This window comes from Oryctolagus cuniculus, chromosome X (genome assembly GCF_051225735.1).
Source record: "Oryctolagus cuniculus isolate XC-2025 breed Fujian yellow rabbit chromosome X, ASM5122573v1, whole genome shotgun sequence".
NCBI lineage: Eukaryota > Metazoa > Chordata > Mammalia > Lagomorpha > Leporidae > Oryctolagus > Oryctolagus cuniculus.
In genome coordinates, this window is record NC_142888.1 from 18,512,120 (window position 1) to 18,528,894 (window position 16,775).

The 16,775-nt window shown below is 32.4% G+C and overlaps 1 protein-coding gene across 15 annotated transcripts in view; it reads right to left on the bottom strand.

The window, feature by feature from the left end:
* The window catches only part of DMD (dystrophin), a 2,249,390-nt gene that overhangs the window by 1,238,331 nt on the left and 994,284 nt on the right, over positions 1-16,775 (bottom strand). For 14 of the 15 annotated variants that reach the window (XM_070067426.2, XM_051827673.3, XM_070067427.2 and 11 more), the window contains 4 exons: positions 11,339-11,461; positions 8,987-9,124; positions 5,804-5,956; positions 4,775-4,957 (listed from right to left, as the gene is read on the bottom strand). In XM_070067426.2, coding sequence (XP_069923527.2) covers positions 4,775-4,957; positions 5,804-5,956; positions 8,987-9,124; positions 11,339-11,461 — 597 coding nt within the window. Of the gene's footprint in view, positions 1-4,774; positions 4,958-5,026; positions 5,513-5,803; positions 5,957-8,986; positions 9,125-11,338; positions 11,462-16,775 lie in introns of those variants that run through there. The other variant, XM_089324363.1, reaches the window with a different exon arrangement.

Consider the following 16,775-nt stretch of genomic DNA (forward strand, 5'->3'; position numbering starts at 1 on the left):
ATATTATGTCTTCCCTGTGATTTCTATTTTTTTCAATCTTGAATTCTTTACATGCATTTATTTGAAATTTTAATTACATTCTTCACCTGCTCTAGTATTTTCTTTAATGTAGCAATTCCTCCAAAATCATTCAATTAATATATTTTTCTTTAATAAATCCACTTTTTAAAAAGTTGTGTTATTATTCTCAGTCCTCCTGTTCACTTTTCAAAATGCATTGTTCTTATTGTAAACTTTCATTACATACTTTTCAGCTTTAATACTAAAAATACTTAATGTAATTTACTGATTGTCTTCTCTTTAATGTTCTTAGATGTACATTCTCCTTTTATTATTTAGCATCTATTAACATCACTGGAAAGATAATTTTATCATATCCATCATAATTTCTGAGCTTAATTTGCTCAGAAGTTGTAGTATGCAATTATTAGTTGTATTTGCTTGAGTTCTTTGAGGTTAACTGCCAAATGCTACAACAAGGCTTAATTTTTTTAAATGCATAATTATTCACTATGGAGTTTGCAGAGTCTTCTTCCTTCATGTATAAGAATACAGATAGAGCTCTACTGGCAAACTTAGAGAAAGTCATGATCTCATTCATAAAGTTGCCAACTTTACATGAAATTTCCTGCAAATATTTTATTATTCTAGACAAAACTACTTGCCTATGGATAACATATCTGATATCTGTTGCTAAAGACGTTTTAAACAAACAGTATACCCTGAACTTGATTTTTTTAATGGCTCAGAAAAATACCCATTTCAAAAATGTTTGCCACTACATGTTCTCCCTTTTATGAAGGAGCTAAAAGAAAAAAAAAGAAAAAAGAGAAAAGAAAGGAATGCTTGATTAGTGTTGCTACAAGTACAGTTTTATAAAACATTGTTTTATACCTTTGTAAAACCAATGGCTAACAACGTTATACTACTATAGTTTGGTGATATGTGATTACTTTAAATTTATTCTATATGGATGAAATGGTTATTTTCCCATTCAATTATAGTTTATAGCCGTTGTCTATACTCCCTAAACCAGGGTCTTTTTACTTTTTACTTGTTAAACTTCTTATTTGGTGAAGTAGTCTTTTCACTGTTATGTAAATTTAAAATATTTTATCTCAAAAATTAATGAAAAGAAATTAAGGGAGAAGGAAGGAGGATGGGGGAGACAGAGGTAAGAATGAGTGAGGGGGGAAGGGAATACCATGTTTTTAGAACTGTATCTACAACTCACATTGACTATGTTAAAACTAATTAAAAATTAAAATAAAAGTTCAAAAAAGGATAATTTTTTCCAGTGTTAACTTACTTATATTTGGAATGAAGAAGGAAACTTTGACTCATTGAGTCCACATAATGCAACAGGTGTTTTACAAGTATCCCCTTATTTTGTCCTAACAAACATCCTTATCCCAATTGTACAGAGGAGGAAAGTGAGGCTGAGAGAGGTTTATCCAGGATCATGCAACTAACACACCAAGTCATTAGGATTCATATTCTGGACTTTTCATGCCAGGGAGTATTCTTTTATTTAACCAGACCACACTGCTGTTACAATACATATTGCAGGAAAACTCCATATGTTAAGCTTGCAGCAACTGAGTTGGTTTTTACTGAACAGTCTGTTCTTTTAGCTGAGAGGAAACACATTAGATTTTTTTTTATTCCTAATGAGGGGTGGGGTTTCTCCATTGTGATTATCTAGAGAAAATTTTGCCTTCTTTCTTCCAGTGAGTTGTCCCTTTACTGTTTCCAGTGTTGTCCTGACAACTGCTACTTGCCAATACCTCCTACTCTGTATTGCTCTGCACTCTTCTCACTGAGGATAGCCTCATGGCTCCCTCAAAAATCCCAGCCTGTCTTGACCATTGCTACTGACATTGATAGCTCTGTTATGGTAATAGTCCCCCATGTGTACTAATTTTACACTACTCACCCCATTTTGGAGTCTATCTCTGAAATGATGAAAAGTAATTTCTCATTTTAACTCAGTTCTCAGATGCTAACGTCTTTACAGTAGTGCCTACTATCTTGAATAGTTACTCTCAGGACATGAGAAACTAAATGCAACTAACACTTTAGTAAGTTTAAAGGGTCAGTTAGGGGAAATAAATATGAGAGAGAGAACAGTACAGGGGAAGCTAAGGAATTGTGACAGTATGATAACATGTACTGCATCAGGGCCATTGTAGAATTATTCCAAATTTAACTTTTCGGGGCTGGTGCGGAGGTGCAGTAGGTTAATCCTCTGCCTACAGTGCCGGCATCCCTTATGGGCACCGGTTCTAGTCCTGGCTGCCCCTCTTCCAACCCAGCTTTCTGCCATGCCCTGGGAAAGCAGTAGAAGATGGCTCAAGTGCTTGGGCCCTTGCACACACATGGGAGACCCTGAGGAAGCTCCTGGCTCTGGATGGGAGCAGCTCCAGCCGTTGCAGCCATTTGGAGATTGAACCAATGGAAGGAAGACCTTTCTCTCTGTCTCTCCCTCTCACAGTCTGTAACTCTACTTCTCAAATAAAAAATAAATAAAATATTTTTAAAAAAACAAATATAACTTTTCATTAATTTGTTCACTTTTGGCTCTCTGAAATAACTATTATGAAAATATTGGGAAAGACAATTTTAATCAGTGGCCATATTAAAATCAATTTTGAAAATGCAGTATACATATTTTAAAACTATAGTAATTGGTGGAATATAAAGATATACCTTGGAACTCACACACACACACACACACGCACACATACTCTCCGCCTATCTACTTACCTATTATCTAATTAAAATCCAAAGCCAAATATAAATTAAATATTAAGCTGATTATTATTCATACACATTGTGAGTCCTTCTATAATAATTAAGGTATCACATGAAAATACTGGTTCCCACATTTTGAATTTTGAACACTTCATATGTACAAATCAAGAACAAATGTTTTATGAGGAAACTGCATTCAAGCATTTTACTCCAATATTTAAATATTTTTTGTTGGTTCATATATCTTTCTTTTATTTCACCAATCATTACTCTTTTGTAAAAACATTTCTCTGTTGTACAAATATTTTTTGAGAACCTACTATATGAAAGAACATGAGTGCATTTTAAGTAGGACATTTATGGACAGTTTTGTGTATATTTAACTCTAAAGCATAGTAACATAACTTGACAAGGTTGTAACACATTGTAATCCTGCATATTGGGTGTGTCAAGATACATGGAAAATTGGAATGGAGAAATGAGTTGGTAGTCAAATAATTCATAGTAAAGGATTTTTCCCCTGAATGACATCTTAAATTGAGGCAGAACTGGTTTCCTAGAGTTTTATTTATAGTTATCTTAATCTTTTACTTCATTTTGCATCTGCAGACGTAAGCTTTCTGTTATAACCCTGAGAGATTTATGACATATTATGTCCCTAACATTAATATGAAGGATAGGAGGCTGAAACATTCAGTTAAACTAGACTTTAAATATGGTAAGTTTCAGTATTTCCTATATTACTTCTTTCCATTGCTCAGAGTATCTAACTGCTATTTGACTTTAGTGCACTGGATTTAATAGAAAACAGTGTCTTCATGATTTTTTTTTTTGAATTTTAAAAAGAAGTCACAATCATATGCAGCATATTTCCATATATATATATATATATATATATATATTAAGATACTGGCATATTAGCAACCTTAGTTGTCATTGAAAATAAATACATTATCAAGTGGGATCTTTAATATCATAGAAGAAATTTCCAAGTAGTGTCAACTATGGATTGAACCACATACAACTGTCATTCACATAAGCAAAATAGTCAAATATCTGCTTCATTTCATTTATCCTGGTTTTAGGAGGTATACTTTCTTGGATGATTATGATAGGGACCATTCCTCTTCACCTTAAAAGAACTCAAAATAAGAACAAAATATATCTGTTAGCAAATTCCTAGGGTTTATATCCTAGTGCATCTAGAAAACTGAGGATGCTCAGTGCACATTCTGGAATTCTCTTCTCAAGAGGGGGACTGAGGGATAGGAGGAGGGAGAGAAGTATTGTTATCTTCTCAGAACTCTACCTATGAAGTACATGAAATCTGTTCTCTTATTAAGTTTGTTAAAAATAATACCAAACTTTCCATTCAAGTTGTTTGAAAGAGAGTAGACATTTCTTTTCTTTTTGTCTTATAATATTTCAGTAACAAAAATATTTGATATTGTTCAATCTACTATCAATTACCAAGCCTCTTACTAGGCCATCCAGTTCTTCTACTAAACATTGTAATACATTAAGCAGCTAAGCCAGTTATGAGTAAGTTGTTATTCTTTATGTCAGTAAAGTAAGACTTTATACAGTTTTATATAAAAGATGTTTTACAAAATACTCATTAGTTATCATGTATACATTAAAAAAGTAAAATTAGCATGGGATGATCTCAGGAAAGCAATACATATTTTTGGATTACACACTGAAGTAAATGTATGATAAATTGACAAATTCACATTGCCAATGTTATGAAAAATGATGCAGCAAAAAAAATTAGCATGTATTTTTCATTTTTGATAAGGGTGTCTTCCTACTAGCTATTAATTTATAAGGTCTTTAATCTGTAAATTTTAAGCACAGGTGTCTGTTACAGAAGCACAAAGTGAGAGGAACTACTCACTTGCAAAATGCACATTAGAAGTTTGAAATTGCACCTAGAATTTTTGGTTAGTTTTGTTAGTAGGCTTCTGTTAATAGAGTAGTAGTTGCAAACACATACATAGGTTTGCCAGTAACAACTCACAATTTGTGCAAAGTTGAGTCTTCGAAACTGAGCAAATTTGCTCTCAATTTCCCGCCAGCGCTTGCTGAGCTGGATCTGAATTGGCTCCACTGCCATTGCGGCCCCATCCTCAGACAAGCCCTCAGCTTGCCTATGCACTGCATTCAGCTCCTCTTTCTTCTTCTGCAATTCACGATCAATTTCCTATTGAGCAAAACCAATACAGGGCCCAGGGCAGTTAGCTAACCACATTAACCAACCTCAAGCAGCAAATATTTCTCTCAGAAATTTCATAGGCTGTTGTTCCTTTATTGTCAATTGTTCAAAATTTACAAACATGGAAGAGGTCATTGTCATCCTCACCCAATAGTCCAATTAGTATTTATCTTTTGAGGGTTCAGTTTCAGATTTTCTAATTACAAAAATATTTAAATTGGTCTTACTTTTCCTTCTGTATTGCCCTGGTATTTTGGAGGCTGATCCAAATAGAGTGCTTACACATTATTTATTAGGGACCATCCATATAGAATATAATGGAGAGGGTAAGGGAGTAGATATTTATTTTCTTTTTAAAGATTTGAGGAACTCAACAGAGAATGAAGCAACATAAAAATGTAAAACAGTAACTGAAAAACGTCTTCAGACAATATGCAAAGAAATCTACAGAGATTTGACACTGATGTGTGAAGATGCTCTGATGAAATGAATGTGCTAACATGAGAAAGAAGTCGTCCATATACCGATAAGTCATTAGTTCATCTGGAACAAAGATACACAAAGTCAATTACAATCTTACCAGAAAACACAAGACATTTCTTAATTCATTTTACATTGTCTAAAAGTAAAACGTTTTATTCATTCAACATTATGTCAATTGAGTAACAGTACAATACACTTACTAAAACAAAAAACAATACAAGGGAATGTATCACATCAAAGAGAATACTAATAGAGGAAACAAGAACATCAACATTATAAATATGATCCTCACAGTTAAGGTAATCAAACTGAGCAATAAAATCTAGTATTAACATTCTAAAACAACATTACCTTTATTTTCCTTTCATCTTTGGGATCAGGTAGGCTGGCTAATTTTTTTTCAATGTCATCCAAGCATTTCAGGAGATCATCAGCCTGCCTCTTGTACTGATACCACTGATGAGAAATTTCTAGAGCCTTTTTTCTTCTTTGAGACCTCAAATCCTGTTCATGGTGCAGATATTATTAAAATATCAATATATACATATAATATACAACATACTTCTGGCTGCAGTTTTTTATAAAAATAATTTGAGTTCTAAATCATTTTGTACATATGTTACACACACATGTAAATGCAGAACACACAAATAAACAACTACATTAGGTATTTATGTGGCAGGACGCATGTGTACAAGAAGCTAAGAATCCTGATCAACACACCTAAAGGATTTTTTCTTGGCATGTTCAAACTTGTTTACAAATCTTGTTATATTTAACTGACTCTTAAAGACCTAACTAAACTGTTGGGCAATCTATGTGAAATGGTTTAATGTATCAATAAAATTGACTTAGCTAGATAGCTGCACAAACATGTTGAGGTTGTACTTGACTTTTTAAAAAGTTCAAACTCTAAAATTTATATCACTGGCCATGGACTTATCAACACAATTTTAATTGTATATAACCAAGTAATATATATTCATGATTTTAGAAATGCTTGCAAAAAGTTTCATAGGCTATTAATACTGTATGACTAGAAATGTAAATTCATTTTTAGTTATCCTATAAATTGTTCCAGGCTATATGTGCAGAATCCTGAGGATGGTTTGGTTAGCTACCAGTGTACATGGAAATGGCTAAATATGAAAAAAAATATTTTTCCTTAGAAGTTTGCCTGTAAAATTTATTTTAACAAATTATGTTTCATATGTAAACTTACTAATTTTTTTTTAACAGGAGGCAGAGTTAGATAGTGAGAGAGAGAGAGACAGAGAGAAAGGTCTTCCTTCCATTGGTTCACCACCCAAATGGCGGCTATGGCCAGCATACTGCGCCGATCCGAAGCCAGGAGCCAGGTGCTTCTCCTGGTCTCCCATGCGGGTGCAGGGCCCAAGCCCTTGGGCCATCCTCCACTGCCTTCCCGGGCCACAGCAGAGAACTGGACTGGAAGAGGAGCAACCGGGACAGAATCCGGCACCAACTGGGTCTAGAACCCGGGGTGCCGCCGCCACAGGCGGAGGATTAGCCAAGTGAGCAGTGGCACCGGCCAAAATTACTAACATTTTAAAAACAGATGAGGAAATAAAAGCTTTCTAATCAACCTCGTGAGAATAAGGGTGTCTAATTTAATAATTCAAGCAGGGAGAAATCAATCACCTTGCTCCTTATAGCATACCTACTATTTTCCCTGTTCCACAGAATTAGCTGAACTGCCATTTTGTGGTAACTCATGGGAACATAAGAGCTCTGCAGACATCTCTCATTTCTTTAGAGAGGTAGCAAATCAAGGTTTGTGTACAATTTTAACTCAAGCTAAAGAAAATAATTCATATCAAAGAACTGTTGAAAAAAACATTCAACTGGAAAGTTTTGACCTCTGAAATATTTCAGAAGGATTAGAATTTGAACCACTTTTCAGGTAGACATAATTACTGAATTTCATGTTGTAAATTGATTTGACAAGTAGAGCTGACAGTTGCATTAATCATTTGTAGCATTTATTTGTAAGAAATATGCAGATTTCATTCTCCATTATGTTTAAAATTGGGGATATAACATTCAGAACTTTTCATGGTGCATTTTGAAACCTTCTGTGGAGTTAATAAATGCCTGGGTTAAGTCAGATTGGATGCTGCTTTTTCAAAGGTACCAAAATGCAGCCATATAAATCAGAGTGGAGGCACGTCTTTTTTTGACACAGATCTTATCTCTGGGAAGAGAAAGGGTTTGATAGTCACAAATATGAAACTCCTTTTATTTCCCAAGAAGAAGGTCATGTGTAATATGTAAAACTATTTAGAGACACACTATAGATTTCTTTAGAGGGATGCCAGACAACCATTAAACACTGCTGTTCAGCAGGACACATATCATCAAATGACCAGTGTAGATGCTTCTGAAAGCTTGGTCACAGTCAGACGGCTGTGAATTACACAGCTTCCTGATTTTCTGAGCACATTATGGTTTGTTTTGGCACTCCCTTGAGGAAGAGGACTTTACTATTTGCTATATTTATCAGCAGCTACCTTCAGAACACCTGCTGGCCAATTAGACTTTCCTTGTGGATTCCTTGCAGGCACAATATTGTGTAATTACATTCTCAGCAGTGTTTATTTGGTTGACTATAGGGAAAAAGTTTCATTCTCTTATTTGCATATATAAAACAGACTCCATACACCAACTAGGTAGATCCACCTACCATAGGTACATAGCTCTAAAAGAGTGATTTACAATGAAAAGCTCAGCATTTAACAGTATTAGAAAATCAGCCATGCATGCTAATCGAGAATATTCTAAAGCATACATAAAATTGTTTTCAGAAAAGTTTCCAAATGCTCAGCCTCATCTCAAGAACTTCCTAGATATTATAGACTAACCAGCAGTTTATTCTGTTTTTCCTGAACAATCCTGATGAGTAATAACATGGGTACTTGTAACCACATATACCCACTGCTTAAAATGAAAATACTACTTGTTTTTCAAGGTTATTAATATTATTTTTTGGAATTCTAGTGTAAATAAAATTAGAATTTGTAGATTCTTAGTTGCAAGTAGTGACTCTATTTAAGATATATATATATATATATGTAGATGTACAAATGAGAATCTAGACCTTATTAAACAAGAGTTAGGTTACTAAATTTGAACCCATTATAAATAAATAGAGTAAGGAAGAATAATTGAAAAAATATAGATTGGTTATTCCAGCAGTTATACAGGGTGTTCAACACATATACAAGAGTAAACTTACAAATGTGAAGAATATTAGAAAATTAAATGTATAGATGTTATACAAGATACATTTTTTATATTTTAAATAGCACTCAGAAAAAATATGACTGAATTTAAAAAGCAAATTTTAAGCAAAACCATTTTTCAAGATCAGATACCACAAAAAATGTTAAGTAAAGCATATATATGGATCGAAAAAATGTGACTTTCTGTTGATGAGCATTCTTAAGCATAAGATATTTTACCCCATATATGAAAAGATACCACAAGCAAAGTATATTATAATTTTAGCTCTAATACCTTGAGAGCATTATGTTTTGTCTGTAACAGCTGCTGTTTTATCTTTATTTCCTCTCGCTTTCTCTCATCTGTGATTCTTTCATGTAAGTTGTCTCCTCTTTGCAACAATTCTTTTACAGTACCCTCATTGTCTTCACTCTGATAAAAACAACAAGTACAGTCTTCATTTTGGTTTTTAAAAAGCTGTACATTATTAACAAAGATAAAACATGTTACTGAAACACACAAATTTAAATTTAAAAATTTCAGGGATTGTTATTATAAGATACTGTGATCATAGCTTTTCTTTTAGAATTTGTACTTTAGATCTTAAGAGAATTATTCTGTGTAGTTACAAAGAAGACAGCTTTTAGGGTTACATGTAGGAAGATGGGCGGTAAGGTAATTCATCATCAGAGAATTTGTGAATTTCTGTCAAAGTCTTTTCTTGGTTTCTATGTTTAGCTTAGTCCTAGAAATTTAAAAAAGTTGAGGCAATAAACTTATAATTTATAATATTAACTGATCCATACAAGAATATGGATGTGCATATGTAGGTGTGAAATATCTATACAGCTGAAAATAATAACATACTACTAAAGGATAATAGTTTTAAATGCTTACTAAATTCTAATAATGTCTGCTATATATTTGACATGAAATGCCTATATCTGGGACAAATATCAGTATATTAGCAAAATGATGTATATATCAATGTCAGATATTACAAATAATTTTTAAAAAATCATGCCCATGTTAATTTTCAGTAAGATCAAATATTAACATATGGAATATAAAGTGACTTTAAAAATTTTCGATGTGCAATTTTTCCATTTTAGGCTCCAAAAGCAGTATTTTATTTACTTAGAAATAAAATGACTTCAATAATACTATTCTAATATAGTTACCTTTGTAACTATGTTGTTTTTCACCTCTAGTTTCTTATCTTCAACTTAGGATAGGAAAAGTTTCTATAGTGGAGGCTCACTGTGCAATTGCATCCAGGACACAATGATGAGTTAACAGTTACAAATAATAATGTTCAAAATAATGTGTGTGATGTGATCAATATGTGAGATGTTTAAAACTATGAGGCATGCTTAAACTTCTGCACACAACTGTGGACCCATTAATGTTGTTTAGGGTGACTGGGATTTATTTTTATTTGAGATTTGTCATTTAACTTAATGGAATGTACAATTTAGACATATTATATTTGTAAAGTCTGTAAAATGTCCTAATTTATTATGTCAACAAACATTAAGACAGTCCACTTCACTTCTTTCTCCACATAGATGAGGGCCCTAGGGTAGGGATGGTGGTCAGCCCAAGAGATAGACCACGTCCTTTTTTCACTTCAGTGACCTCTACTTCTTTGCCATGGAGTAGAGATAGCTAGACCTCAGCATCTCAGAAAGATTCTTCTTGTCTTTCCATGAGCTAAGTTAACCAGGTCACCAAACCCCATGCACAGGGAGTACTGATTGCAGCAGTTCCAAAGAGGTCAACATTGATTGCAGTGGGAACTAAGGCTGGAGAAAATATTTCTCCCATTGCTGCTGCACATGTTTATTGTCTTAAATGGTTATATTGTCTTCTGATATCATCTTCAAGCATTGCCTGAGAAGTTCCCAGCATCAATGCATTTAAGGGAAAGAATTCCACAGAGGTGATGGCAGTGGAAGAATGGAAAAGAAATTGTGAAAAGGAAGGTGCAGGCAGAAAAACAAAAACAAGTCTGTGAACGGGGATGTGAGGCAGAAATATTCAAGCCAGATAGAAATGACAAACATATTTGCAAGATAATTGGGATTAAAGCAATTTCCTGAGACTAGGAATAGCCCACACAGTTCTATTTCTTTTACTATCATGAAAGAAGCAGCATGAATTTGTACACATTTTGGATATATGTTGTACTATCTCTCAATGTTTTGGTAAACCACATTGTGGGAAACTTTAATATCAATCTTTATGACTTGTGTAATTGCCCTTTCTATGAAATAAACATTTTGCTATCAAAATATGACTGAAAATATCAGCTTTTTGTAATAGTTTAGTTTCTTATTAATATTTTCTGATTGACTCGGTTTATGATTACATTTTTGTTCTGAGTTTGAAAATAGTATAAGTCAAACAAAATTGTTGTTCTATTTATAAAATCTCTAAGTGCTCCCATATAACCACACCATAGTAATTCAGGATTTGAAATAAAGAATCAACAGGAATACTTTGCATTTATAAAAATTATTACAATCATAAAATGAGCAAGGTGTATTTTGAGAATTCAGTTGGAGACTTGTTATCTAATTTCTTTCAAAATATTTATTCATTTTCACTCCTAGTTCATTCATACTTTTATCACAACCAATTTACCATATCTTTATTGAAGTCTTCCTCTTTCAGATTCACCCCCTGCTGAATTTCAGCCTCCAGTGGTTCCAGCAATTTTTGTATATCTGAGTTAAACTGCTCCAATTCCTTCAAAGGAATTGAGGCCTAAAAAAAAAGATAGTGCTAATTTAAATCAAAATTACTTTTTTATTAGAAACATAAACCAAAAGGAATACATTTACTCAACCTCCTGTTGCTAAACTAATGACATGCATTATGTCCTTATATTATATTTTTGAGGGTTTTGAAATACAACAAGGAAAGTTCCTGAGGTTACAAATGAAGAGAAATATTTAACATCACTAGAGCTGAACATATATGCAGGATAATAAAATTCATCATTCTGTAGTATCAATAAAAGCTTATATACATTTGTCTGGGCCAATTTTTAATATTCTAAAGTTAAATTGATCTTATTTTTAAATATTACAATATAAATACCATTTGGAAAATATGTTTTATAAGAAATTGCCACTTAATAATAGTAACTTCAGGTAGAAATGTGGAATTGTCACCTTATCCTTAGAAAAACTACCCAGAGATCTTCTCAGATATATTAAATCACATTTTTAGTAAGCAAAATTGGGATGTATGCTTTCCTAAGACAAACAATGTCATTAGTTTGTCTTAGGGATGGTTTATTTGGTGGCACAAATTCAAATTAATGAACCCAAAATGTTTCACATAAAGAATCTGAATATGTAAGCCAGTTTTATAAACATTAGTTTTTCTTTCATTTTGAAATTTATAATGGCCACACTTTCAAAAAAGCAAAAAATCTTTAGATTTTTCTAAACAAAACACTTGAAAAGAAATGATCAATTAGAAGATATCAAAATTATATGTATTCTAAAATGAGGCAAGATTTAATAAAGTTTCATCAATAAGATACATTTTTACTCTCTTGATCTTTATGCTGTTTTTAATTTTCTTCATTAAAACACTAGAAAAGGTTTATACCTGATAGATTTTCAAAATACATGAATGACATATAAAATTCTGTTTCTTATTTCAGAGGTAAAGTATTCACTTTGTAGAATCAATTCAGGAATGACCTTCAGTGTCTTATATCAAGATGATTACATTTATCAAGTTCTGTTCCCACTTACCCTTTCCCAATCACATTACTAGCCACAGGTTTATTCTATCATTATTAGATGGCAACCCTTGGAGGACAATAAGGACAAGTGTTCAAGTACGACCAACTAACTAAAGGAAGTCTATTACTAATGAAGAATCAAGTGTTATTCACAAGGACATGATTCCCACATGCAGTATGAATAAGAACATATTTTCTAGGCACCTGTACACATCCTTGAAAGAATTAATGTGATTATTTTAGAGTGAATTCAAAATCACTAGTAAATTCTAATGATTATTTGTAATTTGAAATATCATATTGAACCAGTACAGGTTGGTAGTACCATAAATATCCTTTTAGAGTATTTCAGTCTCTGTATTACCATACTTTTAGTAAAATTTTATTAAGAATTTTGAGAGTAAATGATTACTTAAGAATCATAACTGCACAATGCCAATTTGGTTGTATTTTATGCTATTAAAATCTTGTTCACTCTCGTTAAGTGTTAGTGAGAGTCTACATGATTGTTACTTCATAAGATGATAAATAATGTTTAAAATATCTTTAATTCAGTACAAAGCTGTCAAAATAACATGGGCCTATTTGCCGTTAGATTTACCTGTTTTTCTCCACTGCTTCTTCTCTAGCTCATCTTCTGTCCACATACTCAAATAGAGTAGCTTCGAAGGCTCAGAACTTGGGCATCTACTCTTTCCCATTGCTTCTTCCACAATAAATTGTATTTCTTCCATAAATTTAACTATAATTTTCAGATATCCCAAATTTTCATCTTTAGCATTGATTTAACTTTTGAATTCCAATTCTAGACTCTCCAACAGCCATGTAATTTCTCACTTGAAATTCAAAAGAGCTACGACTGAGCTCACCTTTCCCCCAAAGGGCTTGCAAAATCAACTTCCCTAGTTCTAATAGAAGACCATTTTTTCTTAGTGATGCATGCCTAAAACGTAAGTCATATTATTTTTGAACATCACATTCTAGTATATAATGAATGTCAAGTGTTAATTCATTCCCTATGATCTACTTGCTACTCCCAAAACTCAGGAAAAACAAAAATAAAACAAAACTCCATATGGGTATACCACCACCCTCCTGCCAACCCAATTCCAGCCTGAGCAAGGTAGTCAGGTCAATATGTCTGCAAACACTGATTGCTTTCATTATGCTATGTATCTACTCAATAACCTTCTGCATCTCCTGAGTACAAACAGAATGAAGTCAAACGACAGCATGATAGCCAAGCTCTCCCCTAACCTTGTGCCCGAGACCTTCCCAACCTTATTTAAGAGCTCCTCATATAGACCTTTCGTGCAGGTCATGTGCAGATTTTCTGGTATCCTCCATTAATGACTTTTAGAATGCTTTCTATCTTCTATGAAGAGCTCAAATTCAAGAATGCACCGAATCAGGACTCGATCATTTACTAGCTGAGAGACCTTAGACAACTTATTTATCCACTTTGAGTCACAGTTTGTTTAGTTGTAACATGGGGATAAGAATAATATATCATGGGGCCATTATGAGAATCAAATATGTTAAAATTGTGTCTTATATGTAACAAATGCTCAATAAGTATTCACTACTATTATTTTCTTTCAGAATCCTGTGTATCCATCTGACATAGATAAATGCTTAATAAACCTTGACTCCTGTTTCCTCTCAAAGTCACATCCATACAGTAGCTCAGATCATGACTTTCCTCTTTTGAGAACACAATTTTTTGAAGTATAAAATAATGCTGTTTGATTCAGTTTTTATTTTGCTAAGGGACTTGACAAAAATCATAAAATGCTAATGGACAACATGGAAAATTTAGACTTCATTTTGATAGACTTCTTTCTGAACAAAATTATTGATTAACTGATCTTCAAACTATACAAGTTGTCTCAAAGAGAATGCCCAAGGGGTTTACATTTGCTTTGCTGTAGGTAACATTTTTATCAGGAATTGATTGTGGACACAAAAATACATACAAAAATACAGTGAGTGGGTTGAGTTCCATGAATACCCATTAAGTTGAGATGTTTGGCTTATTGACCTAGAGTCATTCCTAGAACCCAGTAGGCATGCATAAGTATTTCCTGAAAAAGTATATAAATAAATGACCAATGATGAATATACATTTCAAAAGTACTTCAATGACTTGGGACAATAAGGAACACAATTTATGTGTGGAAAATTCAGAAAGCCTGATGAGTCAGTGCTTTGTGTATATAAATGTAACGACTGCTGGTCAATGCTAGCAACATGATGCCACCAGGTACAAAAAATAATTAGCAGATGTGAAAAGATTTTAGGAGATATTTCTACAAAATGAGTAACAACTTAGGCAGGAAAATGCAAATATAGGCATCATTAGCAGAATATGTAGGTTCTAGATGTTCCAAACAGATATTCCATACTTAGTAAAAAGTTAATTATGTAGATTGGGAATTAGAATTATCCTGTGTGGTTCCAAAATGAGTAACTAAAATCAATAGGCAAAATATAGAATTTTTGATTAATATAAGAAAAGTCAACTGGTGTTGCAATCTACTGGAAGCAGCAATTTTAAAATAATGAGTTTCATTGCAGAAAGTATATAAGCTGAGGCTAAAAGATGCTGTATTAGGTCATATTTTAGAAATACTACTCTTTTCAAGTCAATACTTTCCTAAAATGTCAGTATATGACAAAGTCTCTCCTCTTAATTTAAATAAAACATTTACGGTAGTGTAATTCGATATAAACATACAAGTATATTTTATAAATATACATGTAATTAAAAATGTTCTAGTTGCCATCTTAAAAAATAAAAACAGTAAAATTATTTTAATAATACATTTTATTTCACCATTATGTCTGAAATTTCTTCATACAAATCTATAATAAACAAAGTTATTAATGAGATATTTTACATTCACTTTCTCATAGTATGTCTTCAAAGTCCATACGTATTTTATACTCATAGTATATATCAGCTTGGAGTAGCCACATTTCAACTGCTCAGTGGTCACATGTTGTTGTGACAACCTTATTGGGCAGTACAGATCTATATTAACTATTACAACCATGACACTGAAAAGAACCAATAACTCATTACTGGTTTGAAATATATTACAAGGGTAATGCCTTCCAAATAGTCAAAATTTTGATGTTTTATTAAATAAACCTCAGCAGGTTCAGGTTATTCTTATAATCTGAGTCTCATTCAATTATATATATGAATTTTTCAGGATGTCCTCTGTGTATAGGAAAACTTATGGGAGTGACTTGTCTGGTTCTATCAGGAATCTCTATTCCTCACTTGTGTATCATCATAGCTGTGTTATATTCTCTTTTATATATGAATATAGTATTATTTGACTTTGATTGATATATTCTTTGTTTCCCTAAGTGGATTATCAATCCTGGAAGTTGGCAACATATGTTTTACTATTCTGTATTTTATGTAGCATATATAAACTCTTTTTAATAAAATGTTTTATTATATCAATTTATAGTTTTAGTACTACCTATGTATTAACCAGTGTTCAATTTTTAAACCAAAATAACCACAAGTAATCAACCAAGTTATTTGAGTTATATTATTGACAGAATCATACAAGCCATTTGACCTGTATGTGATTAATATTCTGTTCAGACACCAAGAGTTGGAAAAACTAATTCCTCTCCCAAGAGTTCACTAGGTGAATTAGGTTATAAAAATTCTAATATGAAAGATAGTTTTCCAACCAATTAATGATTTACATGTCATTCTTTGGCCTTCATTGTCTTTATAATTTGTAATTTTTATGCAGTTTTATTAAATAAATAATTAAATAACTCACTCTCAAATCACCAAATTTTAAAATTTAGAGTATATAAGGTTTGGCTTTTAAATTTAGAATTGTGATACATTGTCTAAAGCAGTTGGAAACAAAGGTTAATAAATCATCTTGATTATTGGATAAACTAGTTCTATAGACTTTAAAGAAAATATATGGCCACAGAAGAGCTAGAATCACAAAAATCACACAATGTTACCATAGACAAGATTTAGAATATATAGAAAATAAACAAAAATTACAATAGTATAGGAGAAAGTATATATCAAGCATAGATTTTGTACCTTTATTTTACTTAAGAACATTAGTATGACTGTGCAATTATACAAAGTACATACAAAATAGAACACAGGGAAGTTTAATAAACAGATAAATGGACACAAAAGAAAGAAGAGACAGAGAAACTGAGAAAGACAACATTATTTTGTTTTCCTTGATTTTTAATGTTGTTTCAAATTGCTTAACAACTATTACTTGTGCTTTGTTGGATGTTTTAAGGATTAATGAAATT